The sequence below is a fragment of the Apteryx mantelli genome, chromosome 6 (assembly GCF_036417845.1).
Source record: "Apteryx mantelli isolate bAptMan1 chromosome 6, bAptMan1.hap1, whole genome shotgun sequence".
Classification (NCBI taxonomy): domain Eukaryota; kingdom Metazoa; phylum Chordata; class Aves; order Apterygiformes; family Apterygidae; genus Apteryx; species Apteryx mantelli.
Genome location: NC_089983.1, coordinates 22,380,651 through 22,407,839, shown reverse-complemented (window position 1 = coordinate 22,407,839; position 27,189 = coordinate 22,380,651). Strand labels below are relative to the sequence as shown.

The 27,189-nt window shown below is 35.6% G+C and overlaps 1 protein-coding gene across 1 annotated transcript in view; it reads right to left on the bottom strand.

The window, feature by feature from the left end:
- The window catches only part of NCKAP1 (NCK associated protein 1), a 63,904-nt gene that overhangs the window by 4,546 nt on the left and 32,169 nt on the right, over positions 1-27,189 (bottom strand). Inside the window, exons 14-28 of the mRNA XM_067298966.1 lie at positions 26,208-26,289; positions 24,965-25,023; positions 23,983-24,128; positions 20,852-20,984; positions 18,158-18,277; positions 17,293-17,432; positions 15,965-16,096; positions 13,767-13,985; positions 13,275-13,405; positions 12,789-12,886; positions 9,715-9,808; positions 8,795-8,877; positions 8,244-8,324; positions 4,736-4,829; positions 3,181-3,297 (exon numbers count right to left, since the gene is read on the bottom strand). Of these exons, the coding sequence (XP_067155067.1) occupies positions 3,181-3,297; positions 4,736-4,829; positions 8,244-8,324; positions 8,795-8,877; positions 9,715-9,808; positions 12,789-12,886; positions 13,275-13,405; positions 13,767-13,985; positions 15,965-16,096; positions 17,293-17,432; positions 18,158-18,277; positions 20,852-20,984; positions 23,983-24,128; positions 24,965-25,023; positions 26,208-26,289 (1,729 nt within the window). The remainder of the gene's footprint in view (positions 1-3,180; positions 3,298-4,735; positions 4,830-8,243; positions 8,325-8,794; positions 8,878-9,714; positions 9,809-12,788; positions 12,887-13,274; positions 13,406-13,766; positions 13,986-15,964; positions 16,097-17,292; positions 17,433-18,157; positions 18,278-20,851; positions 20,985-23,982; positions 24,129-24,964; positions 25,024-26,207; positions 26,290-27,189) is intronic.

The following is a 27,189-nucleotide window of genomic DNA, read 5'->3' as shown; positions in this document are numbered from 1 at the left end:
ATTACCGCTTGATTAGGCTAAATGGACATGTGCAAACAGGATTTTCTTAAGCTAATTAGCCGTTTTTCTCCCCTTCTCTGTAAATGAACAAGTCATCAGGACCAGATGGTATTCACCCAAGAGATCTACAGGAACTCAAAAACAAAACTGGTGAATTGCTAATTGTAGTACAGAACAGCTTGCTTAAAATTCACCTAGGCTCCAGAGGACTGTAAGGTGATTAAATGACACCAGTTTTCAAAGAGAGTGATGGTTGAAAACTAAGAAGAATTGCACATCAGGAAGCCTGATATCTCTTCTAGGTAAATTAGGTGAGTCTACTGTGTTAAAACAAAATTAATAGACACCTGTACAAACATGACATTATGAGAATGTGTCAACACATTCAATGGAAGTGGTCTTTGAAAGAGTTAACACGCATGCAGATAATGGACACTTCTGATATGCTATTCTTTCTAAGCAGTTTGGTGGGGGTGGGAGGGGTTGACCATTGCTGATTTAGTCATTTATCGTAACTCCAAAGTCATGCTTGAATAGTGAGGTCAGCTGAGACCCCATCATTTCATATGAGAAAGATGGGATGCCCTCCATGTGCAACACTGTTCGTTTAAAAATGAATTTCATCTGTCATTTTATTGCCCAATTTATTCAGTGTCATATCTTTCTGCAGCTCTTTTCTTCTCTCCAGTACTTTCCATAACTTCATATGATCTGACAGTTTTCTCACTTCACTCTTCACCCCTTTTCCAGGTTGTCTAGGAATATGCTGAACAGTGGGTGCCAGCAAAGAACCCTATGGGCCTCCACCAGTGGACTCCTTTTCCCCTCTGGGCAAGAGCTGATACTCCTACTTGCTGTCCCCTACTTATTTAATTAAATACTACTCCATGAATATGCTAATGCAAAATAGAATAGCCACTTTCCTTGAGCATGCAGTCAAGAACATCTGCTCTGCTCGATTCTGCTGATTTAAGTTTATATTTTTTTGAACTGAATAGAATTGATTTTTAGGTCTAAGAGATTGTAGAAAAAGCATCAGCAAGGGAAATTCAACTGAGAAACTGCTGTCTTCCAATCTGGTCAGGTTTCAAGATTTTGGAAAAGACTATCCCTCTAGTAGACTAATATCCTAGTCTAGTCTCTAGATGAAAAACTAGCACTCTAGTCTAGTATTTGACTAATAGTCAATGGAAGAAGCGTGTAGACATTGCTAAAGCTGTCCAAGAACTATCTGTATTTGGGAGGTACATCTTGCCAGATTAGAAAGCTGAACCTTCTTTAAATCTATGACTTGTTGATGGTTATATTCAGAATTTGGCCAGGGAGTTTACTTCATAAAAAGTAGCACATGTTACATTCTCATTCTGGAAATAGTAACTATTTAGTGTCTAAAGACAGATGTTCTACAACAAGGGGCAGAAAAGATGAAAAAAAGTATTATGGAAGGAAGGCAGGACTGACAAGGTCTATTCTGTTTGCTCAGTTATTTTTATAGAGTGAACACATTCCACATTCTGCAGACTAAGAGGGTCCTTAGAAGAGAGAGGAGTTTGAGGAAAGCAAGCGTGCACAAGCTCTAACCTACTGGAGAAAGAGAACGTGGGCAGTAATGTCTAGCTAGCCTAATTCAGGTTCCTAGAAATAAGTTTGCGCAGGGACAGGTGTGTATCACCGAGACTTGAAGGAGAAACCAATAACAGAAAATATTTCTAGAGGATTTCTTTTACAAATCTCTAAGCAATACTTACAGCGTTATAAGTAATACTGTAAGTAATAGTATAAGTAGTATTTAACAGATGTAGTCTTAACCATACAAAGCAAGTTCATTTGGACCCAGTTAAGACAACCAACCTGCTTGTCCTATAACAAGCAAGATTCTCCCCCTTTTCGCCCAATCGTTTGGTATTCCCTACTCTTGTTGATATCAAGAGTTTCATTCAGCCATCAGCACTTTGACAAACCATGCAAAAACTGATAGAAATACTGTGAGACTGCAAATAACATGAAACAACTTTGTGGGTTAAAAGCTGTTGTCCCTATCCATCGAAAACAAGTTGTTGACTAACTTCCTTAGACTTTCAAATCAATTTTCAAGTTCTGTTCATTACACAAGAGAGATATTCAGCTTTTCCACAATGGGCAAAAGGCTATGCCTTCTGCTTGAAACTAGACTTGAGAGTTAACAAATCTCTAATCTCTCAAAATTGAAGAAAACATTTCCCCTTCAAGAAAGCTGATTTCCATGTATAATTACAAAATAAATACCCCACTTAAAACCATAACCTTTGGTCTCTCAAGAAATTCTGATCTGCATACTGCACTAAGCGATACTGAAAGCTTTTGGGTGTTTTGGTCTCTTCCCAAAACTTCTAATTTTCAGAAGTCAACTTAGACATTCTATGTAATTTCATTTTGTCCTGATTAAAAATAACATAACTTAAAAAACATAAAAATACACTGTATCAAGTAAATGGATGCAGAACACAAATGTTCTTTTATCTGAGCCATGGTACACATCACAAAGGAAACAGAATGAACAGCTGAAAGGCGACTTTTGTATGTGTTGGAACAGTTTTGTCAGTCATTCCTATTCAACTTAATTTTGTCTGAAAGAGAGAACTCAGTATTTTGCAGATTACATGAAAAGAATTTCCTTGAGGCAAAGTTGTTTTTCTTCTTTTTTTTTTTTTTTTTTTAATATAAGGAAGTTGAACTATTCCTTAGGATATAATTCTTTTCACAGCTCATACCTTCCAGATGCTGTTCTCAAAATGTTATTCTTAGTAATATGAACAGTACATTCATATAGAAAACTTACTTTAATTAGTGCAAGACTTTTGTATAATTAGTATAGTTGTTTCAGTAATGGTTACATTTGCTTTGTGACACTCAATGTAGAATGTATTCTCTACCTATTCCACATATTAGTCCAAGATTGCCCCCTACAGTATTTGAACTGCTTCTGTTCTTAAAATCTCCACTTTTCATAAAAAGCGATCTGAAAACAGGACTTAAGCAAATGCTTTTCAAAATAGCTTTCAGAGAATTTTTCTAACTTCAGGCTAGCCAATTCTTAAATTTGTTCACTACAAAACCTAAGTAAATATTTAAAGCAAAAGTATTCAAGAAATAACCAGGAGTACTACAAAGAAAACATTCACAGCAAATATTTAACATTACCTTCAATGGCAGGGCTGTACTGAGACATCACATTACTGGCCAAAGTTGGCAAGGAGACGGCTACAAAAACCATGAGAAGGCAAGCAATTTTATATTCTTCTTCTGGACTAATGTTTTCTGAAAATAAAAATAAAGTCCTTTAACTCAGAAATCATCTTAAGACATTTACTTTCAACTGCAGGCAGCTTAGAGTATAAACTGTCTGATCAAATTGAGGGAGAAAAAAAAATGTTTGCATTTTGAGAAGAGGAGTATTATCTCAGTCTTGCCATAGTAAGATTTCACAGGGCAGGGTGAAGCTTCAAAACGTCCAGTTTCTTATCTGTGGAATGAAGTTGCTGCCATCCTATTACTTTTAACCATTTAAGTCATTAAACTTTTAGCTTGCTGAGCCAAGTATTTTTTCATGCTGGTGTAAATCCAGTCACCACTCTCAGGGGGGCAGAGCTCACCTGAAAGCACTGTGCTTCAAACTGCAAAGAAGGAAAAATCCAGAATACAAGATCCTAACCAATCGTGAAAACATACAGAAATTTACTGTCTTGTTCACACAGCTGCACAATAAAAATTATATTTAAAATGCTATTTCATATACTAGGTATTATCCGAAGATATATCTATGTATATTATAGATATAATGTATATAAACAAATATATATGTTTATATTTTATGCTACTCAAATAAGTTGAGCTTGATAGTTGTATGTTTTAACATCAAAACACCTTTTGGAATTAGCTGTATTTTTCTTTTCCAAAACAACTACTATTAGAGGGGAAAAAATACCAAGGTAACACTTAAAATATTCTTGAACTGATTAGAATATTAAACATCCCATATACACAGAAAAAGAAAAAAAAAAGCAACGAAGTGTTCAATAACGAAGATAGGGAACAAAGTTAAAAAACGTCAAAAAGCACTTAAGAGTCTCCATTCATGCCTTTGAAATTGCCAGAGTAAACAGAGCTGGAAAGCTCAGACACCACTATTCCAGAGCAAATAAGAGGAAGCACTAGAAAAATTGTTAGAACATTAATATGTTTATTTTACCATGTTTTCCCTTGTAAGCTTCATGTTAACACTTGTACAACACACCACTACCAGTGTTGAACTACACGCAGGAACTACATTTAGTTGGCATTTTCAGCTTCTAATGCCTACCTGCATGACAGATTTATTACAGATCTGTACAACAGAACTTATGTCAGTAGTTGTTCTCAACAGTCTCACTTTCATTGTCCTTGAATTACTGCAGTTTTCACCACAAGCCATTAAACTCATTAAACATCTACCCGTTATCCTTTTCTAGGTCAACAAGTTAATCTGTGGTTCAAAAGATTCTCAGCTAACAAATTGGCACGATCTAGACAGCAGACACACAAAATATTCGTGTTCTTAGGCCATTTATGAAGTTCACCTAAGGAACGCAAAGGAGCTAAGATACACAAGTCTCTCCCAATCACTACAAACACTTTCATACTGTGGGGCATTTTAAAAATTTGAGGGAGCAAAAGGTACTTTTTTTTTCCCCCCTCCTCCTAAATTGTAACTTCTTACCTGATTTTTGGGAAGACAGTGCTACAACCAAGGCAGGATCAATCTCACAAGGCAATCCAGCAGCTGATGACAATTCATATACATTCATTGCCACCTGAGGACCGGAAGTAAGATAATTACAAGGAAGACAACATTGAATGCTTTTGTGTAAACATTACGAAGCACAGATATGCTAATATTTTTAAACGTTTTAAACATTTGAGGCACAAAGGAACTTCAGAGACTTGACAGAAGAAAAGATAAAGAGCCTTTAGATTTTCCTTGTTTCTAACCTACACTGAACAGCTGGGTCAGTACTTTTTGTGCTAGATGGTTATCATTCTTTTTATCAGGTCAAATCAAGCTTGTATGTTTTTCTAAATTATCTCCAGAGCAAACACACTGAATTCCTGGTTAGTCTTCTGTTTCTACATCTTTTCTGTTCAAAAAACCTGACATTTTCTCTGTCAGATCTGAAGTGTCAGCTAAGATCTACAAATATAGAATTTTTAGACAAGCAGAAGGCAAAAGTTGCAATTTGATAAAATATTACAGTAAAACAGAAATGTAATCTCACAGCAACATTGAAATTTGATACAGATTAACAGTGGCCAGAGACTCCAAATGCCAAAAATTAGAGTGTAAGTGGGCCTAATATTTGGAGGAGCTGAGAACACTTTGAAATTTATTCCATTTTCCAATCTGGCTCAGTCTTCCTGTGTCTTTTATTGCCATTAACAAACTTTCAACATAGTATTTATTTCTTTCCTTAATTTACATTTTGAACAAAGTATCTGAAGCTGTAATTCAGATGTAACCCTCCAAAAGCAAAGGTATACCAAATACAAAGGACTGAGAAATGCTGCTGATACGTCTTACTTCTACTAACAGTTGAGAAGCGCCACCCTTCTCACAAACAATCTCATATAGTTTATTAGCTGTATTTAGCTAGCCTGGCTAGCTGAGAGCAGTTTTGGTATGAAAAGCATGCTGCTTTGTTAGCAAAGTGCTAAGCTGTCAGCAGGACATATGATACCAGCTTGAGTACAGTGCTGCATTAAAAGAATTACACAGCCTCCGAATGGGAGCTGGTTCACAACAAACTGGCTTCGAGCACCAGTGGCTCGCATGCAAGCCTGGGGCCTGTTTGTGGAAGCCTGTACAGACCTTCCAACAGCCTAACACTACATAGAGCCAGCTAAAAAGAAATCTCCATTTTACCAGTGGCTCCCAAACGTTTCAGGCTTACTAAAATAAAAACAACATTTCATAACAAATATTTATCTCATGAACAGCTTTAAAGCTATTTCTGCTTTGCTGTGATAAATTCACTACGTAGGAAATTACTGGTATTATGTCCTAAAATATCCGAATGTCCTAATCTATTGTATAAAGCCTTGCAAAGATCTGTTGACATGCCTTCTTTTAAGAAAACAAACAAAAACAACCCCACTCATTGTCCCAAAAGAAGTCAGTCGCCTGTAATCACACCCCTATACACGACAAGACCAGAGAGAAAGCTCAAACAGCAAACTGCTGCTTGTCCACGCTGCCTAATTGTTAGCAGACTCTTCGCATAGCTCTGGCTGCACCAACAAGCTGTTTTCAAGAGAAGGCTCTGGCAGAGATATGGGGCAGCACAAGCCAGAAATTGTTCCCAGTAGGAACTACGGACAAGATTACACAGGTTTGGCTCCTTCTCCACACACAGTCCTCCAACACTATCCTAGCAAGGTTTGTATTCTCAAGCAATTCTACATGGCATTATGCCACACCACAAGACACGTGACATCTAAGCTTGGTATCACGTAACCACCCCTGTGGTGGACTGTACCACCCCCATATTATTTCAGACACTTTGAACTAGAATATCTATGCACAAAATAATAGGTATATCTAAGAATCACAGGGGAACTGCACAGGGCCCAGAGAAGACCTACAGCTAAATATTAAGTAGGCAGAAGCAACCAGGTGGTGCTTACGTGGCAGAGAACAGTTGTCGGCATGGTTTTACCTAGCAGCAGAGACATGGCTTTTTTGCCATCCCCTTATGATTGTAAATTACTCTAGTGACTTTGAGAACAGAAGAGTACTAATGCTTCTGCATATCTGCTGACACAAATGAGTCCAGTGATCTCTTTAGAGATCCATTTAGATGTTTAAGATGATCTGTTACTATCCACTCAAGAATGCCAATGGTAAATATTGTCTTCAATGATTTATTTACTGTTTTAGCAGTTAACTATTTAGTTTTAGCTGTTTTTTTACTTTTATCTTATTTTCAGATTCCCTTTGACATCAGGGGTTGTAAGATGTCTTCTGAAAAGATTAGGCACCAGTAAGCAGTGGAAACTTCCTTCTCCTCTCTTCTGCATGCTGATTCCTCAAGTTTAATAATGGAACATGATGCACCGGCAATAAAAGATTTTTTTTTTTTTTTTAAATAATTATGGGTGAGAATTTTTCTCTAGGAAGGCTCTTCTCGAGAAGTGCAAAGGCAATTTGCATTATTTTGATGTAGCTGCTATCATGAGCCAATTTCCTTGAAGCTTTATGTCTATTTTCCACAGCATTTCCATATTATTTCTCCACTGTGGCATGAGTTTCAATGTTTTCTGGGACATCAAGCATTATGGCTGCTTTATCAGCTTTGCAAGTTTCAGAGAGCATGTAATTCTTTATCTTTTGTAGCAAAATTACATACATGTGAAATTTCAGTAGCTTATCATATCCTTCATGCAACTTCCGACACACTTCTCAGAGTGCTGAACTGTCTTCTCAAATAATGAGACCCACCCATAGTTGGCTCTGAATAGTTCTTGTAATGTGCTTTTAATAAGGATAAAGATTTTTTTTTTTAATTTAATAAATCTTCATACATAACAGAACTTAAGTTTCTTGCATCAAGAATATACGGCAAAACATAGCCTTCAAGTTCAGCAATTACAAATAGGTTCAAGTTCAGGAATTACTGAGCATCACATGGCCAGAAGCCACATGATAAACTAACAAGGGATTTTTGGATGTAAACATACTACTGTTCAGATGCGAGGCACCATATTCATGCTGCTATTTCCTCCCTTCCCTCAAACATTTCAGAGGGTAGGATCATATGAATTTTCAATTCAAGGCCAAAATCAGCCTCATAGCTATTACATGCATAGAGCTCCAGCTATGTACAGAAAGTCCTTGAAACATTTTATTTTACCAGCTCATACTATGAAGTATCTCAGTATTCCTCCCTTTATTGCTTAGCCATGTTTTAACACTTGATAAATTTTGTTCTTAATTCTTTTCATGAGAGTTCTCAAATGCGTTCACAGGCAGATAGACTTGTGTTTATCCTATCAGCTTTTTTCTGGAACTGTAGTAGGCTTACTGAAGCACAGTTATTTAGCTCCTTGGAACAAAGGTTGTTCTTTGCTTCAGGATTTTTCACACTAAGCATAAGAGTCTTGCCCCTTACATATTTTTAATAGGACAAAAAAAAAAAAAAATTGACTCTATTACCCTTAGGACCAAACATTACCTTCATGTCAGTCTCTCTTGGAATGTGATCCTTGAAGTCTTCAATTGAACTTACAAGGAAAGGAATGTGATAGGATAAGACCTAAGGGAGACAAATAAGAAATTAGAAAAAAATATTTTCAATATTAATGATCAGTTAGATACTAATGTTATTTTACTGGATTATTCTTTTTTTTTTTAATAAGTTATTTTAAGTATATGGATTAGTTTATTGATTTAAGACTTGAAAGCTTAATGAACTCAAAACTGAGCTGTTGGTGAATGAAGTGAAAGTTTTTAAAATGTATTAAACACTGAAAAGACTGACAGGCATGTTCCAATGAAAACCTATAAGTTCTAATGTAATATTTCCCTGAACAGTACCCAAAACATGCAAATTTTTTCCCAGAACTCGTAATTCAAGTTTCAGTTATGACTGACTTCCCATTTTACCCATGTGCCAAACTTTCAAAAGCCACCATTTCTGAACAGCGAAGCTTCAAATACCTTATTATTCCATTAAATCTAATGGAAATAACTGAATATGTTCTAAATGATTCAGGCATTTCTTACGTCTCTAAGTGCTTCCTGTGCCAGTGACCGAAAGGACAAGATCACACCAATAATCGTCATTCTCTTCAAAACACTGTCAACAGCTGAAGAGAAAAAAGAAAAATTAGTGAACAAGAACTTGTTGATGTTTACACGTTCAATTCCCCTCTCCACCCCAAAAATGAGAATGAAAACATTTAACAAAATACTGAAAAACATATGGTACTGAAACAAAGGCATTCCTTTAAAAAAAGTAATTATCCAAAAATAAATGTGTGTTGAAGCAGGTTTTCATAGGTGAGCTGATGATGAAATTTTCAGAAGACATACATCCTGTAAAACAGGGAAATGATCCCTGTTATAAACAGTTAACAATATTCAATGCTAACCCTAGTTCTGTCTTTTCTTGAGTTTCAAATGTCTCATTTTAACAATTATTTTAAATAATTATTTTAAATTGCGTTAATAATTACATTGTAAAAAAACCCTCCAAAGAACACAATGATTACTGTGATGAAATCAAATCAGAAACATGTGATTTAGGAGAAAAATATTTTATGCGAAACATAAAACTCCGGGCTTTCTATTCTACAGCCATGTATTCACCCAGTTTGCAGATTGTTATTATAGCCATTACAAGAGACAGAAGTCTGTTTTACCTCTAAGCATTATCATTCCTGAAGAAAAAAGATGCTTAAAGATCATTGCTGTAGTGCCTGTGTACTGATTAATACTGAAATGTCATTTTGTCCATACATGACAAGATTGGAAAATTTTGAAAAGTTACATCAGTTCATATGAACCCACTTATCCTGCAAGTAGCATACAATGTGCTGCTTCTGTTTACTTAATACACAGACATTAATTTTTCCTCATTTTCATTACAAAGACAAGGATGAAAACAATTCTACATCTTTAATAGGACCCTTCTAGTTACCCACATGATAATCTTTTAAAGAGTGCTGCCATCTGGTCTGGCTTGTCGAAGCTGGTCCTCATTTGTGTTAGAACTTCAACGTTCTCCACCACGAGTTTCTAAAGAGAAGCAAGGCTTCAGGTCAGCTACAGATCTCAGTTCGTTAACAAGGTAAGGGCATGGCTTAGGACTTTTTAGTCTGGCAGAGGAAACTAAACTCATGGAATAGAGATGTTCCCATTGTCTTCTTAATGGGACTACAATACTGTGTCAGGTCCTACAGTACAGGAAAGAGAAAGCTCTAAATCACAGAACAGAGCATGAGATAAGCCTAAGAACATGATTTTTATACTCAGAAAAAGGTACAACTTCTTAAAATGAAGGAATGAAACTCAGTAAAATCAGACAATGGATCCTTATGCTATTTATAAGAAAATTAAACACACACACAAAGATATATCTATATTATTTAGCTTCCAAAAGTAATCAGATCCTTTGGGGTACCTGTTAGGTTTCACTAGTAACATTGAAAAGTTGAATGAAGAGTTTAAGAGCCAGACTGTTAAACCCCTGTGCAGTTTACTTGAGATTTTCATTTATTACAACATAAAAGAAAAAAAAATTCATTCAAAACCACAAAACTTGGCCTAAAATAGCTAGCAAACTCCCAAGTTCAACACTTTCCATGTCTGTTTGACAAAAATTAAAAGATAAATGGGTATTTTTTCAAATTTATGAAGCTCATATGTCACTTGTAGCATTAAGGTAAATGTAATATCTTTCCTGTAACTATTCTCCAAGTATATATTAAATTTAAATTACTGGAATTGCATAACTACTTCTGTCAGATCTAAAAAGGATTATCTTGCTAACTGGGGAACTTATGTTGTGCCAAGCAGTATTTTTAAACTCCCTTCAAGCAAGAAATAGTTATGTTACTCTTACAAAAAATATTTTTCAATTTGGTTACAAACTACTCTATTTTGGAAACAGAATGAATGATAACCTCTCTTCAGGCAGAGGACAGCCAGCGGCTAAGGAAGTTTAGAGATCTTGTGTGCTTCTGAGCACTAAATGAAGAAAGATAATGCCAGCTTTTCCCAAGGCAACATCTTTTAAAGAAGGGTTAATTTAGTGCTTTATATACTAAACAATATCAAGGTAGGAAAGAACTGAAGGATGGAATAATAAGAAAACAGGATATTCTGGATTGGGAGTAGTCTCCCAAAGTGATTATTAATAGCTTTATTTTTCATGTGGACACATTTCAATCCAGCGCAATTACTAAACAGCACAAACAAAAGGAGCAATGAGGAGGGGCAATGAAAAACTACCATTCAAACATGCAGACCACTATAAGCATGTAACTTAAGGTATATTATGTATAATCTAGGAAGAGAAGTACCAGCAGGATCCTACTGCTAAGGATCCAAGCACATACGAGAAAGACAGTTCTGCTAACGGCTTTACAAATTTTATTTTACTTCAACCCATGCTGAAAACAGGGCGAAACATAGCAATCGGCAAGCAGGGAAATTCAGTTACAGAGTAAATATTCCTGCTACCACAGGAGGAAAACAAAAGAAAGCCCACAAAACCCAAGATGGCTTAAACCATAATGCCGCTATGAAATAAACTGTGATCTCTGTTACTCCCAACAATTAAGTAGCCTATGCAAAGCAGCTTAGATCTCAGCTAGCATTCAACTGCACTGTGTCATCGCCGTGCTATTTCCATAACCTCCATCCATGATCCACCCACTCTTTCCACTTTCATTTTTCTTATCTTCAGTGAGAAATAAGGAAAGAAACAAGCTATGGGAGACACTGCAAGCCAACCACCTCCAAGCACGAGTGCACATGTGTGTGCATGTAGACAGACACATTCAAAACAAATTTCCAAGCTGAAAGCCAAAGCAAGATAGATCACTGGTTTGCACTTGAAATCAAGATGGGCAATTGTAAACCAACCAATATATCAGAACTTGGCGGATGTGTGACATTTTAATTAAATTCCCTCAAAGCTCTCCGGAATGCAAGATTGAAAGCAATAGCCCACACATTTCTACTGAGTCAAGCTTTCAGCTTTACAAAAAAATCCAGCATATTGGTTTAAGTTTTAAAAGCGACAGGCTACAATACAGTTCAAAATAGTTACTTAAATGAAGCAAACTTTTTTCCCTCCTCAGTCTTAACCTCCAGATATAAAACCAGCACCTGGTTCCACTGTGGGATGAGAAAGCAAAGCAAGCACGCTGAACCCTACTCTTAATAAATTCCCCATTCTATCCCCTTGTTACTTCCTTCTCCCAAATACAGATGTTTCTCAGTGCTCTCTAAGTCAACTGCATCTAAGCCAGACAGATGAATGCTTTACTACTTTTCCTCCAAATATGAGGCCATGTTCATGTGGAACCACATTATATATCACAAGATGATTTATCCTTAGGAGTATCAGAACATAACAGATTTCAGAGACAATTAAAAGTTACTTTTTTTAAAAAAAATATACAGAGCTACAAGATCAATCATGCTGGTTTGGAAGAAGTATGACACACAACTTAACATAATTGGATAAAGGCAGCAGCAGCCAAAAAACTTCTATCGAGTGACTTTGTGTTGTACTGGAATGAGACGGACACCACTTCATATCTAGCCAAGAGTTACATAGGTAAGCCTTACTACTCAAACTATTCTCACCTGGAAAGAGTTAAGTACACAGGCATCAAGTGCTTCTCCCACCACTGCTGCTTGTTGCTTTGAATATACATGTAAGTAGCTTCCTTGACATGCCCATATTACCTTGGGGGGGGGGGGGTTGCATGCTTGTTTTACAGGACGCTAACCTTATTTCTTGCCTTCCTATAGTAAAATGGCAATAGCAGGAAAGGCTGAACATTTTAATACAGGATCGTTAAGACTGTATCTTTTATCACAATGCAACTTTTCTAAGCAAAGACGAATCACTCAATCTCAAAGCATGCGAAGTGTCAAAGTTCATGAAGATTGCTTGTGTTACTGGAGGTAACAAAAGCACAGCTACTCAGTATCACAAAGGAAGCCTGCACAGAAGACCTTCCCCATCCCCATCCAAGGTTACCTTAAGCTCAGCAACTTGTGAAGAAATGTGCCACATCAGACTTTCACTGAGGAATTTCATGCCATATGGTCCCAGAAGTTCAGAGAGGGCCCTCATTTCTGAGAAATAAAACAAGTTGTTCTACTTCAAACATTCCTTCTTCAGTAATTTGATACTCGTCATGTATCTAGCAATAATATTTTAATTGCTAAAATATTTACCTCAAAATCAAATTTTAGATATGAAAATTTATATCATGATAAAACTAAAGCAACAGTCACTAATGAATCATATACTGAACTCTACATATCAAATGCAGCAACCATACTCTTACCAAGAATAGGAAAAGGTAGATCTGCCAAGGCATGGAGACAGCAGAAATGAAAGTTATTTAAAATAATATTGAAGGTTAATAGAACACTTTAAGGGTTACTGGTATTCCAATTACTCAAGCATGTGATAACTATCCCTCACAAATATTTGGTAGAAACATCATACGAAATTTACCTGATATGTCAGAGTATTCCTCAGCATTAAATGTCAATTCATTTTCTGTTGGCAAATTCACAAATGCCTTCATGGCTGGAAAATAGGCTATGTGACCATTGCTGACTTGCCTTAGCAAAGTTTCCAAATACCTTATCAAGAGGGAAAAAGAGTTTTAGGTGAAAAGACATAATCCCTCAGTACGTCTGAGTGTAAGTACTCTATATAGATGAAACCTTCTCTTGTGATAAAGAGACAGCACACTAAAGTCTCACTTTCACAGTTCAACTGATGACTATGTCTTATTCTACATCTTTCACCTACAAAGAGATGAAATCACAACAGGCAAACTTTAAAGTGTTTTTAAAGCTATCAGGAGAAGTAAGCCTGTGCAGTCTGAAACTTAAAGTTTCAAGCACTTACACCACATGTAATTCCACTTCTCCAATTCCAGATACTTAATTAAAAAATATGTATATAAAAAGCTTGCAACAGATACACATATTTACTTACCAATTTGTGTATAGACTGGTAATGGTTGGCTCACCATGACTATCTAAATGCTGGGTTTGCTGAAGAAGAACATTGTTAAATACTCGTGTTATGTCAATCTGTACATAATTTTCTATTGATTGGAGGACTGTCATATAGGCTCTTACACTGGTTAACAGCTCTGAAGGCTTTGCAATCTCTTGTGTTGCTTGATTATACATAGTCATTCCAACAATTGACCTTTTAAATCAAAAAAATGGGAGTTACATACATTTATTAGTAAAATTAAACAGACAAATATGCAGCTATTAAATGATTTTATATTCAAAGCTTTTATTGGAATACTTCATTACTCTGCAAGTGTGAAACACTTTTGTGAAACTGTTATATCAATGAATATGCTATACTAGCAGTTTTAAGAATAGTCCTAAACACCAAAGACCACTGTATTCATAATAACGCCTCCAGCAAGAAGTTCATGAGACTAAGAATGGTCAGCATTATAAACATAAGGCTTTTCTTCCCATATATAAACTCATCCATGATGTGGAATATTTAATTTACAGCTAGTTTGGTAAATAAACAAATCGTAGCACATGCTTTGATTTGTCCAAATCCTCACCATAAATAAAATCAGGCTTCTAATAACAGATGTTACATATATCATGCTAGTTTTCAAGCTAGATGAGCTGCACAAAGGACTATTTCCTGTTAACACAAATGGACGTGGAGTTGCTCAGCACCTCACAGAACCAGGCGTTCATGCAAGCTCAGTCAGAGAGTTCTTAAAGCAAACAAACTCCTCTTAGTAAACAAATACTTGTTCTAATATTCATTTTAAGCCCAGTAGAGTCTCAAACATTCAGAATTAAGCTTTAATTGGTATGTACTTTTCAACAGCAGGATAACAGAAGCAAAAACAAAAAAGTAAGAGCGCAGTGGATTGCTGTCTTCATCAGAGGTGAACAGGTTGAGTTATTCTGGAGGAGAACATGAGCTTAATGAAACTTTTTTGTTGTTTCTTGGAAACAAGTAGATAAGCCTATTTTCACAAGCTTACTTCTGATGCATTCTTTTCCTTTTAAACCCAGTTCAAAACTGGTCACATTACAAAATTAAGGTGGCATAATAATAAGCTATAGTCCAATCATCTGTGAAAACAGAGTAGCTGAAAGTAGTACCTCCCCCCGCCCCCAATCATGGAAATCAATACCTTCAACTAAAGGTAAATTGCAAGCCTCTAGAAGAAATGCGACTTAAATATCAGAAAAATAATTATAGACTGAACATTTATCCAGCTTGACTAACAAGGCTTATTTCTTGCTTGAGGCAAGAAAAAGGAAAGCAGTCTTTGAAAACCATTTATTTCTTGCCTATGGCTTCAGCACCAATCCATGAGCCCCCAAAAAACCCAAACTAAAACAAACAAGCAAAAATGACCTGCAGAACTCCAGATTCATAATCCTGAAGATTACAGCTGACATATTAAAGTCATGAAGTTATATTTACTATTATGCCACCTTGTCTTACTTCAGCAATGGAATGCTTTAGTGACATACTATCATGTCATGATGATTAAAAATTTCATTAACTATTTATAGCCTGCTTGGGATATATAGTTAAAATCCTCAGCATAAAATATAATCAGGACAATTGGCTGTTTTAGTAAGAAAACCTCTCCAGGGGTTGCCTTTTGCCTATTTCTGCAAACAATGATGGAAAGATCAAGGTAAGGACAGACAAGAATATCAAGTGACAATACTACTTATTTTAAGAAAAAAGGTAATTAATTAAAAAAAAAAAAGTCTTCTCAGTCAGCTTTGCCAGTTCTTGAGTTCTGATTTTTAGATTTCCCTTCCAGCAAGCCACAAACACTTGAAACAATGCCTAACACTCTGCGACAGAACCATGAAAGAGAGTTATAACTTGAGAGCCTAAAAATGGGCATCACCAACTCCTACAAAATATACAGGATTAGGAATGTAGGATCAGGCTGTTAAGGTGACATTAATTTTGAAACATTTTGTTTTAAAGCAAGAACTAACTACTGTGTATGTCCGCACAGCTAATTTATTTGTAATTTCAGTCACAAATTGATTCAGAGTTTTGCAATCCACCTTTAAAAAGAAGTTTTAGGTAGTAAGTACACAATACTTTATGTCAAACTAAGAAAGATTTATCTTGTTTTTGAATAAACCTCTCTTTACAAGATATCTTACTTGGTAAAGCGGATTTCCAGGTGAGACGTTAAATATTCTCTTGGGGTAAACGTGTGTTCCCAAACCACCATGTTTGGTACGTAATTGATTGAGAAGCAGAGCTCAGAAAGTGCAGTGTGCAGTTTGTCCAGGCTTTAAGAACAGTAAACAAGAAAATACAAAAAATATTTAAAGAACCATAAATATTTTTATTGTGGAAGGCGCATGTTGGAGGAAGATGGAAGGAGCTTAAAGAGCAGGTACAACTCTAACACTTCCTTTCATTATTTTTATTTGCTTTCAGGGATTTTTTTTTTCTAGCTTATTGCTTGAAAAATAGCATTTCAGTAAGAACACAGAAGCCTACAACTGCATATTGATCTGTATTATGCACAGTAATACCTATTTTCCTCTAAACTTGCCCTCTGCTTAGGGGCTTGTTTCTTAACCCAACCTGGCAATACAAGTGATGTGTGTTACTAGTTGGTACTAAAAGCCTAAAAGCCTGAAAAAAAAAAAAAAAAAAAAAAAAAACCTTAAAATACAATAAGTTCTTTTGCTTCAACTTTTCTAATCATTACAGCTTTCTGATGTTTGTTTTTTGTGACTGTAGCAAAAAGACTTTCTTTTCAGAGGCCTGGGTGCTTAACCCCTCCCAGCCACAACATTAAGTATTTAGGGTTTCCTTTTCATAGCTTCCTTCCTCCTCTTATTTTTATCACTTTATCACCTTGCCTTATGATCCTTCCTAACAATTATCTTCTACCTTGCTGTTTTTCCTCCTCTATTATTTTCTCTTACACCTCAGTCTGGATTTATTCAACTTTCTCTCTTTCAGGTGGGGTTTGTTTTTGATCAGTTTGCTGGCATTTTCAACTTCTCTACAGCCACTAAGAAGGAAACCTGCCCTAAAGGATGGAGGAGGAACAGAGCCTCAACTCCATCGCAGCAGATGGAGGCAGCAAACAGCCTTTCAGTGGCAAGAACACCCAGGGCAGCCTGTACTGTTTCCAGCTAACAGTGTTAAGCAAGGCATAATCAAAAATGCCATGTGCTCCTTGGACTCCCACAACAGTTAACGTGACTGTTCAGACCTAACTAAAGCATGGGGATCCTTCCTGCTCAGGAAGGAAAGCAGCTGAAGGGGTAAGTTTAATGAACCACACATTCCTAATGCACTAAATAAAGAGATTTCAGTCTCTATACAACATCACAGGCTCACAGTCTACAAAATTTTTATATTTACAGGCAATAAAACTTACTCAAATAAAATAAGTAAGAAGTATTCAATATGTAAAACACATGAATTTGACTGGGGATTTGAAGTAAAAGGAGCAGAAGAGACTTACTTTGTCACAACCAATCTGTTTTTTCTCATGCTTTCTACTCCTGGTTTCTCCCTTTCTGGTTCTCCTTTCTTTCCAGTCTGTTTTTTTGACTTTTTGTTCACTGCTTGACTGATGGTTTTGGCACAATGTTTTGGCAGCAACTGGTAGAGGGAAAGAGAAATTCCCCCATCCCCCCCGCCAAAGAAAATTAAAATCCAATTTCTTAGCAGGTATGAGATACACAGTAAGCTTACGGTTCAGGCGAAGACTTCATTACACATGTAAACCTTTGTCTCATTTTGACTACTAGCTATAAAATTCTAATAAAAAAAGTCTTCCTCAAACTGTCTTCAATGTTATAAAAACAAAACTTCCCTAAAACAGGAAAAAAAAGGCGAACAGAAAATAGAGCCATAAAATTTAGAAAGTTGAACGAAAAAACTCAAAGGAGAATTAAAAGAATATACACACACATACTGGTAGATAATACATAGTAAGTTTTTTTTATGAACTCTGATTATATGAGACACAGCATGAAGTATCAATCCATGTTAAATAAAGCGTACACACACGCAAAGTTTTAGAACATTCAACACGACTACATGAAGTTTAACTTGCATCTAAATTTTCCACAGAATAATATTTAAATTTCATTTATATTCCCCACTGACACAAAAGTTCTTGAGCAAAGCACTGAGATTTGGATGATAATAGTTTAATTGTGGCACAATCATGATTTTGAAAATTACACATTATTTAATGAATTATGAATTATTCTCTAAAACAATATTCATAATAGATTCCGATAACCATATTATCACCAGCTTAGAACTATCAGCTGAATAAAACATTCTGCCTAATCAAAAGGGAGAATAGCAACACCCACCTGATCACTCAGGGTACATTGTTCTGTGCAAATATCTGTGATAAGATTTCGAGCTTGCTTAGCCATCTCATCCAAGAACATGTTACATAAGGAGAGACTGCGATCTCCAATATGATGCCGCTGTTAAAGAGAAAGTTGAGAAGTCTGTTTGCCAGTTCCCTGTTAGGCCTCCAATATTCACACAACATGTACACTGTACTGCAGATAACAGTTAACCAAATCACAGAATTGGGGTACTAGAACTAAATGCCTAATCTTTCAGCCCATTTATCACTGAGACCAGAAGGGTCTTCCCTAGGTGGTAATCGAAAGTAGCAAATCCCTGTTCTGCCTGTTGTGGGGCAACCACTTGAGGGCAATGACTGGCTCCTTCACAGACCTTTAAGCTCAAACTCTATGGATCTACACACCTGAAAGATAAGAAATCCATTTCTTTGAAAGTTAATTCCTGTTTTTTGGTGAAATTTACAGACTAAAACCAGCTTCGATACAGTTTGTATAGGCAGGCTGATGCGGCAATTAAGCAATACGTCTCATATCTTTGTTGTAAGCTGACCTAAAGCATCACGCACACATGTAATTACATATGCACAGCTTTTCTAATCAGAACACAACACTATAAAATGTTCCTAAAAATATACACAGAATATACACATAAAAAGAGTTTAAAGTTTTCCAGAAGGTATACTATATGTCAATCTAAGACCACTATATTTAAACAAAAAAATTATTTTAGAAAGTTGAAATAAAGGAGTCATCCTGGAGATTTTAAGAAAGTCCAGCAAAAACTTCCTCCCTTTGTAACAGGGATTTTTTTTTTTTTTGCTGTTGATGAGGCACTTTAGTTCTAAACAAAACTGATAAAAACCCTATTTCATTAAATATGAGAATTAGAGATCTAGCACTCCTCCTGAGCAGTTATGCTATATTTATTTACTGTATTATATCCATTTCAAATAATAGATTAATTAATATAATTTATCTCAGATCCTTTCATTCTTGAGGATTTAGGCAGGGAGGTAACTTGAACCATGAAATCTTCAAAGTCACTGGCATTGCATATTGTCATCAAAAATATTCTGTTTATGATATTTTGCAAAACTCTTCATGTAAAAAAGAGGCAAAATAAATCAAAAAAGTAGATTTTCATCTTTAATTTTGAGCTGAATCTACTTTAAAGCATCCAATACTCAAGGTTTCTGGGAATTTCCCCCTCATTAATTTGTACCAGTATTAAACCTAAGAGGAAAAGAGTATTTAACTCAAGTTATAGAAAAAGCACAGTGTCATACCACTGAAAGTCAATAATGCAGCCCTGACACATACATTCTTTCTGGATTCAGTTCTTTTTTCCACTGGATCTGCACAAGCACAGCCTTCTGTCTCAATGAAATCCTTCATGTTTACTTTGTAACAGCCACACACAGGGCACTGAAGACTTTTTCCAAAACAAGAATAGTTACTAAATCATGCAATCCATATATTGAATTAAATGTTCTGTTGGCTGTGACAAAATGTGCTTGCTACGGCTGAATTTAAAGTAACTAGTGTAAGGTGGACCTTGTCTACTGACTTCTTACTGTTACTATAATGGTTCTGAAAGACATCTCTTGTCCTGAAGGGAAGATTTCCTGGAAACTTTTTAGTGGTTGTCTTATATAAATTAAGTGCAGCTGTATGAAGCACAGTAGACAGAGGAAATAATGACACAGACAAATATGAAAGAGGATAACAGAAGAGGATTTGACGTTTAAATAAGAAAAACATACATACTTCAATAAATCTTATTCATCTAATTGTTTTCAGATCAGCACTCTTATGAATGAAAACACACCATCACGAACACTAACCAAGTTTGGCCAAGTTAACCCTTGGAGTAATTCTAAAGTCAATAGACATTTAAGAAATGTACTGAAGGACCTATTTCATTACCACATAAAAACACAAAGAATTTTCTCAGAATGAAGTTACATGCTTTAACAAATGGTCAGTTTCTTTAAGCAGCATTTTGCTTTTTTCATTTCTAATTCTAACCAAAGCCAGGGGGAGACAGCAAAATGAATGCTTGCATTATCCTGTATTTCACTTAGTATTTTTTTTTTTTTTAACTTATTAGAGAAATACCATTTATAACAAGTCATACAGAACTCTTGACTTGGTATTTCCTTCTCTAACTACAAGTTTATAAACCATTTTAAAACAACTTTTGCTTACAAGTTTTAATAGGCATGTGATACTTATTAGCACCTAAATCTTGATAAGTGATACGACAAGAGTCATACACACAGTACCTGCTTTAGTACATTTCTCTGTTCCTCAAAACAAAATTAACTATTAAATGGACCCCCAGTAGTCAACAGTCAGGAGATCTGAGCTTCATTTCAAGTTCTGCCATTAACCCAACGATTGATCCCAGAAAGCCATCTAACCTTTGTACCTTTGTTTCACCTCTCTTTAAAACAAGGATAATACTTGCTCACTTCAGAAAAGGACTCTGAGATCTATGAAGGATATGTTATTAATAAGTTATCTATATGATTTACTTCCCTTTTTACCACTGTTCTCCCTAGCATCTTAAATTGGTATAATACTTTCTTTCAGTGTTCTGTACTAGCCCTCTGTACTTTAAATGACAACTGAAAATGTACTTAAATGACAACTGAAAATATCTAAGACAATGTATTTAAAAATTACCTCTTCTGGGCATAGTTCATGGGTGCAGCTCATAAAATGAGTACAAAGCAGTGGGAATGCAATTGAGTATCTTGATTGAGAGGGAAGCTCCAAACATTGCTGAAACATCTTCTCAAAAGCACGACTATAAAAACTGATCAGAAAGAGACATTTAAATGGAGTACATACATAAAATTTCTGAAAATAAAGTCTACTTCACACAGATCAAATATGCTATTAGTTTCAGATTTGTAACTATAGCTCGCATCCAATAAAAAAGTGCATCATTTTTCCAAAAAAGTGTGTTTTCTGTGCTCACTTCTTATGGATTTTATTTTCATCTCTCTTATTATAATATCATTTTTATTCTGATGTTTGCCACATCGGCATTGCAAAAGTTGGCTGGTTTTGCAAGTTTAAACTTTTCAAATTTATGAAGGAAGAATCTGCAAGTAACCCCAGTTCAGTTATACGACTGCCTGAAGAATCTCTCTGGACCTAGGTTTAGTAGAGCTAAAACTCTACTGACAGATCTTCAGAAATACCTTTATCAAATTAATCCTGACAGAACACTAAGAAGATTGCTCATGTTTCATGATTGCTACTTTCCGAGTAATCTTTAGAAAAATATTCTGAAAACCTTCTCATGCAAAAACAAACAACCCCCCCCCCCCCCCCCCACAAATACCCCACCATCATCTTTGTCAACTCTTCAGCATAGTCATGACAACTGAATAAGGACTGGGCTTTCAGAGTCAAGTCTAGCCACTATAAAACGATGTCCTTCAGAACAGATGCTTCTTCACTGGAAACTGAAAAATAAGGTTCTGCAGTGAGGCTGAGCTATGCTTCTCCAAGACTAACCTTTTTGCACTGGGACTTCAGACAACTTATTTCAACTACTGCTTACACATTGTATTTGTCTACTGATCCTACAAACATTTAATTATTTCAGCCTTAAACAATCACAGAAAGATTTCAATCAACCTGTCTCTTGATCCTGTTTTCACAGTCCTTTTAATTTGGTTTTCTAAGAGTTAGACATATGGAATTTACTCTCTCCAAAGCAACCAATGCTAGCAAATATTACCCAGTTGGGGGTGGGGGGGTGGGGCGGGAAAATTTACTATGAAAAAATCAATTATTTACAAGTGACAATGGCCAGTTAGCTCTTGTCTGAGGACAAGTTAAGGAAGAGAGAAGGGAATTAAGGGCATTTTTCTTTTCTAATGCAGGAACTCTATGAAACATTTTACAACTACACTAGAAGAAAGCTGATTCCATTTCTTATTTAATCAACTTATTTGGCTAGTGCGTTATTAGATTGCAGTCATGGGGACCCAAGTTGCACAGACATAACAGAACTTTAACAGGTGTAAGAGAACTATTAGCTTTGATCTATTGCTTTGAGTAATTAACACATCTGAAAAACATTAAAGCTCTAAACAATCAGAGCTTTAAATTGATACGTTTGAACAATTAAAGCACTGCTGAACTGCCTTTCACTAGATTTTCAACTAAGGTATTTTACTAGGATTGACTTTATAACATTTCAAGTGAAAAATCTTAAATACCTATACTATAATTTGTTACCAAAAAGACAGTTTGAGGGAAAAAAAATCATGATCACCTGGATATGAGAGTTATGCATAGTAATAATGGGAGAACAGAAGTTAATTCTTTACATTAAAAGAATAAAAGTTATATACATTTCGATGGCAGAACTCTCTGTATCCCCGATTCCTAGCTATGAAAGTATGCCAGGAGATTTAAATCATGGCTGGCCTCAATGGATGGGAATGCAAAATGGTTAAAGTCTCCATCAGCAATGGAATGAAACAATAATTATTTCTTTATCAATATATTAGCAAGTCAAAATCGTTCCCTACAGTAATGAAGTCTGACTACCTACAGGACAAAAGCTATATGGTTTCCCTGTATCGGTCTATATTTGAAGCAGTACACTTCATTTAGAAAAAGGTTTAATCCGAATTTCAAAACCGCAGCATTATACCATAATGTTCAGAAATTGTTTCAACATTTAACTAGTTTGAAGAATTACATTCTTGAAATCTTAGTTAGTCTAGGTTCAGCTAAATCTGATTTTTATAAAGATGGTACTCCATAAATAGCTACTAATAATCTGATTAAATCAGGACCTTAACTTTTCTTGATCAGCAAAATAGTCCTTATAACTTTATGTAGATAAGGCACTATAATATATTGATTACAACCCTTTTTTCCAACATTAGTCTTCAATTTTCTTCCAGACCTGACATTTGAGTGGCAATTGCATCAGAGCATCCTGCAAGATAAACTTCCTACTACTAAATTCAATTACGCAATTAAGAATGATGTTATCTCCTTAAATCTAACATTTCCACTGTGATCTGATATTCAGAATCATTCTGCGTTTTTAGTTTTTGGATGACACTACTTTTGATCACGTTGTAACACTTTTTTGCTTTCAGTCCACCTATCAGTTCAGATCTTTCTCAGCAAACCATCCTCTTCATTATTTGCCAGTCTAAGTGCCGCATCTACCTATCTAAAGAGCACTGATTTTACTTGTGGAGGTAGCATGGAAAGGCAAGTCACCAATTCACAAAAATGCACTGTGGGGCCAAAAAAATCCACTCAGTCAGGATTCTCTGGTCATAAACACATTTTGAAATCTATTAAAATTAGATAAGTACTAAATGAAAGTTAATTTGTATTAAGTGCAATTTTCCAACACAGCAACTCTTTTGGAATAATTTCTTACACAAAGACATAATTTTTAAAGTATCACACTTTTAATTATTAAAAGAGTTTCTAAAAACAGCTTAAACTACTTTGCTTATTAGAAGAAAGATTAAAGTCAGCCATAACAATCTAGAGTACTTATCATGAGGAATGTAAATTGGCAGAGGCTTATTCAGCCTTTCAAAGATGCAGGCACTGTATCTGACTATAAGTTGAGAATAGCAAAAAATGATTCTAGAAATACAGAAAAGGCATGTATGGGTATTACAGATGTTAGTAAAGAATGAGGCAAAAATGTGGCAGAATGATTAGTCACATTGCTTCACTCTTTTGGTATTTAAGAATTACACCTGAAAGGATGAATCAAACAACAACAAAAAGCTGCCACAGTCAGGTTTGTAACATACCAAAATATAGAAAGATCTGAGGTTTCAACCAGCATCTCCACCAAAGAATCTACCATTTTTGTGTGGAAAATGATTGTATTCATCATTTTCCCAAGTTCTCTATGGTCCGCAAGACTAAGTGAGGCTTTTGAAACACTGGTGTAGGCCTGAAAAGACATAAGAACAATTTAATGTTATATCTACAGTTGCTTTTCCTGCAAATTCCACTATTGCTGCCCAATATAAAGTTTAAATACTCATTAAGCTAAGCACAGAACATCTGTGCTTTTAAAGACAGTGCACAGCCCACTTACCTTTGCACTATCACTTAAGAAAAGCAAACTGCCTTTCAATGACATTTCCAAAAGTCATTTGAGCATGACACTAACGCACAGAAAAAGTTGTAGGACAAAAGTGTTGGCAAAACACAAATGCCCGCTTGTGGTATTAAGTTTGGTGAGCCCTTCCCTCACTAAGGGAAGCCACTCCTTCTAATAATCAAGCTGTGGTAAGCAAGAAGAAAAGAGCAAATTTTGAAAATGATCTAGCAATAATAAAATATAAAGATAACATCTCATCTTGAGATAATGGCTTTGCAGTCTAAATAGTACTCCCTCCTTTATAAAGTCAACTGAAGATAATATTATTGCAATGCACAGAAGTAAATTCACCAAACAATTTCTTACTAAAAAGTCTCTACCTTCCCTTGACTGAGTAGGCTGTATCATACTCTATACAGTACAAAGCTGCCAGCAAACTGCTTGTGCTCCATATACTCTATTTGCAAAAAGTATGTAATGCAAAGACAAAAACAAAATTACATCAAAATGCAGCAAGTTATCTGCTTAGGAACTGCTAGATTATAAAAGCTGAAGAGCAAGTTATCCTTAGATATCCTGTCATCCATTTGCAATGTGAGAGTAACCTAGAAAAGCAAAAATTTATTACTACCTTGAAACCAAAATGTGTATTAAAACTGGAAGTGCCATACATAAAGTCTTACCTGCAATCTAAACCAATCTAATCTCATTCCTCTGAAGTCAAATACCTCTCCATCTTCAACTGCATTTGGAAAAAATAGAGAATATGAAAACTTTAGGAAAAGAACTACAAGCATTCAGACATATTAAATCAGTTATTGGAAAAAAAAAAAGAAAGTACTGAAGAATTACTTGGCTACTGAACTTCACACTGTTACCTAATAATATCATTGCAGCACAATCACGTCAACAGGAATTAGAATAGCAAGATGAAAATATTTATATGCTTTCTAGATGAAGATACCTATATGCTTTCTAAATTAAAATGCAGAATTTCTTCCAAAATAGCCTTCTTCAAAAGCTCTATCTATAGACTTGCATCACTACTTTGAGCCTCATAAAAGCGAGGAAAAATATTTAAGACCTTTTAAGAAATCCTCCAAGTAAATGACTACCTGTATAAACAAATGGTTTATTCTCTGGAAATGGACAGTAATTACTTCAGAATAAGAATTAAAATGCATTTAGAATGTGTTTTTGTTTCTTTTATTACAATATTTAACGAGCGTCTTTCAGCTAGACAAATCTCAACTTTTAAGCTCAAGAATGGAAGCGTTGTTCATCATGCTTGGTGCCATACACTTCAGTGTAACCTCGACTTTAATATGCTCCCAGGTCATTGCACATGTTCACTAAGCTTCTTGCACACGCGCAGTGCAAGCCTTCCCCTCATTATTCCAGTACTCTGCTCTACCTCCCTGCCACCTCCGTGCTACTTTTTATTGAGTTTTGCTCTCTGCACTGTTCTCCTCAAGTCATATAAGAACCACGACAAAAAGCACGCACAACTATTCTACTCAAAGCAGTTTTCACTTCTGCTCAATATACCTTATTTCGGCACAGCTACCTAAGGTTCAGCTACCTTATTTACTGCTTCGAACAAAGGTTTATGCTTTGCTTGCGCATAACAAAATACTTTTTCCTGATTTCCAGGAAGTCAGGAATCAGGATTCCTTTCTGTAATTTGCCTTTCCAGAGGGCACACTGAATCACTACAGCAGATGAGGTAAACTGTAAGAAATGGAAGTTAACTGTAAAAGGGGGACACAGAATAAGAAGCAGATGCCACAAAGCAGTTGAGGGAACAACTTCAGTTTATCCAAGTTAGCTACTACTACTGATTGCATAAAACAAAAAATGACAAAGTTTCCCAGAGGAATCTGTCATTTGGTTACAAGTTCCTCAAGTTCATTTGAGCAGACTTACCTTGCTTCACACTAAGTGAAGTCATGGTGTTTACAAAAGAGGACATGATGATTGATTCATCCTCTGGGCACACTGAAAGATTCTAAAATACATGTTGTTACTATTTATCTCTCAAACTTGATTTACGAAAGAATGCCAATACCCAAACCCAACTTATCAACTATACTCTGAAATGTGTTTTACATACTTTACAAAATATAGCTTGATCAGTGGAATATTTTAAGTAGTGCTATTTAACAATAATTCTACCTTTTTAATTCATTGGCTGATGACAAATACCGAGAAAAGCTTGTTTCCAAACCAACAGAGGCTCAAAGCAGAAAAATCTCTGACAGCAAATATGCCCCCACACTTTCAGGCTTTAGTAATTTATATGAGACAAACATTTTTCTGACCTCTGCATACATCTGATTTGCCTGCATGGAAAATTTAGCCATGGTAGGCTACAATACAGACCATTAAACATATCAGCATCACCTTAGATTAAGGCCCTGCTTTCCAAAGGACCCTGTATCAACAGATTTCAACATTTAAGACCTCATGAACTAAGCTTGCTTTGAATGACATACATCATCTGAAAGATGGGCTATCAGGTTTTCAAACCCTACAGAATACAACAGTTCATAAAGTAGTTTCAGCAATTGTTATGATCATATTTCTATTTAACAGTACAAAATAGAACTTTCATATAATTCCAGATGACTGATATTTTTAATGTAAGAAAGATTCAAAAAAATATATATCTATATATCTCCAAATTATCACTTAATCATCTCTGTCTAGTCTTGTGTTTGATATTTGCTATGAATGAATTAGAACTAGATTTAAGTCACTGTTAATATCTTTCTCTCATTTCAGTTTGATCCTAAGGATTATTCTTTCTGAACACAGAACATCTGTGCCACTTGTACAGCATTCAGAAGTCATTCACTAAAGCTGGGAATTCATCTCTCAAGAATCAATGACAAAACTCAAAATATTT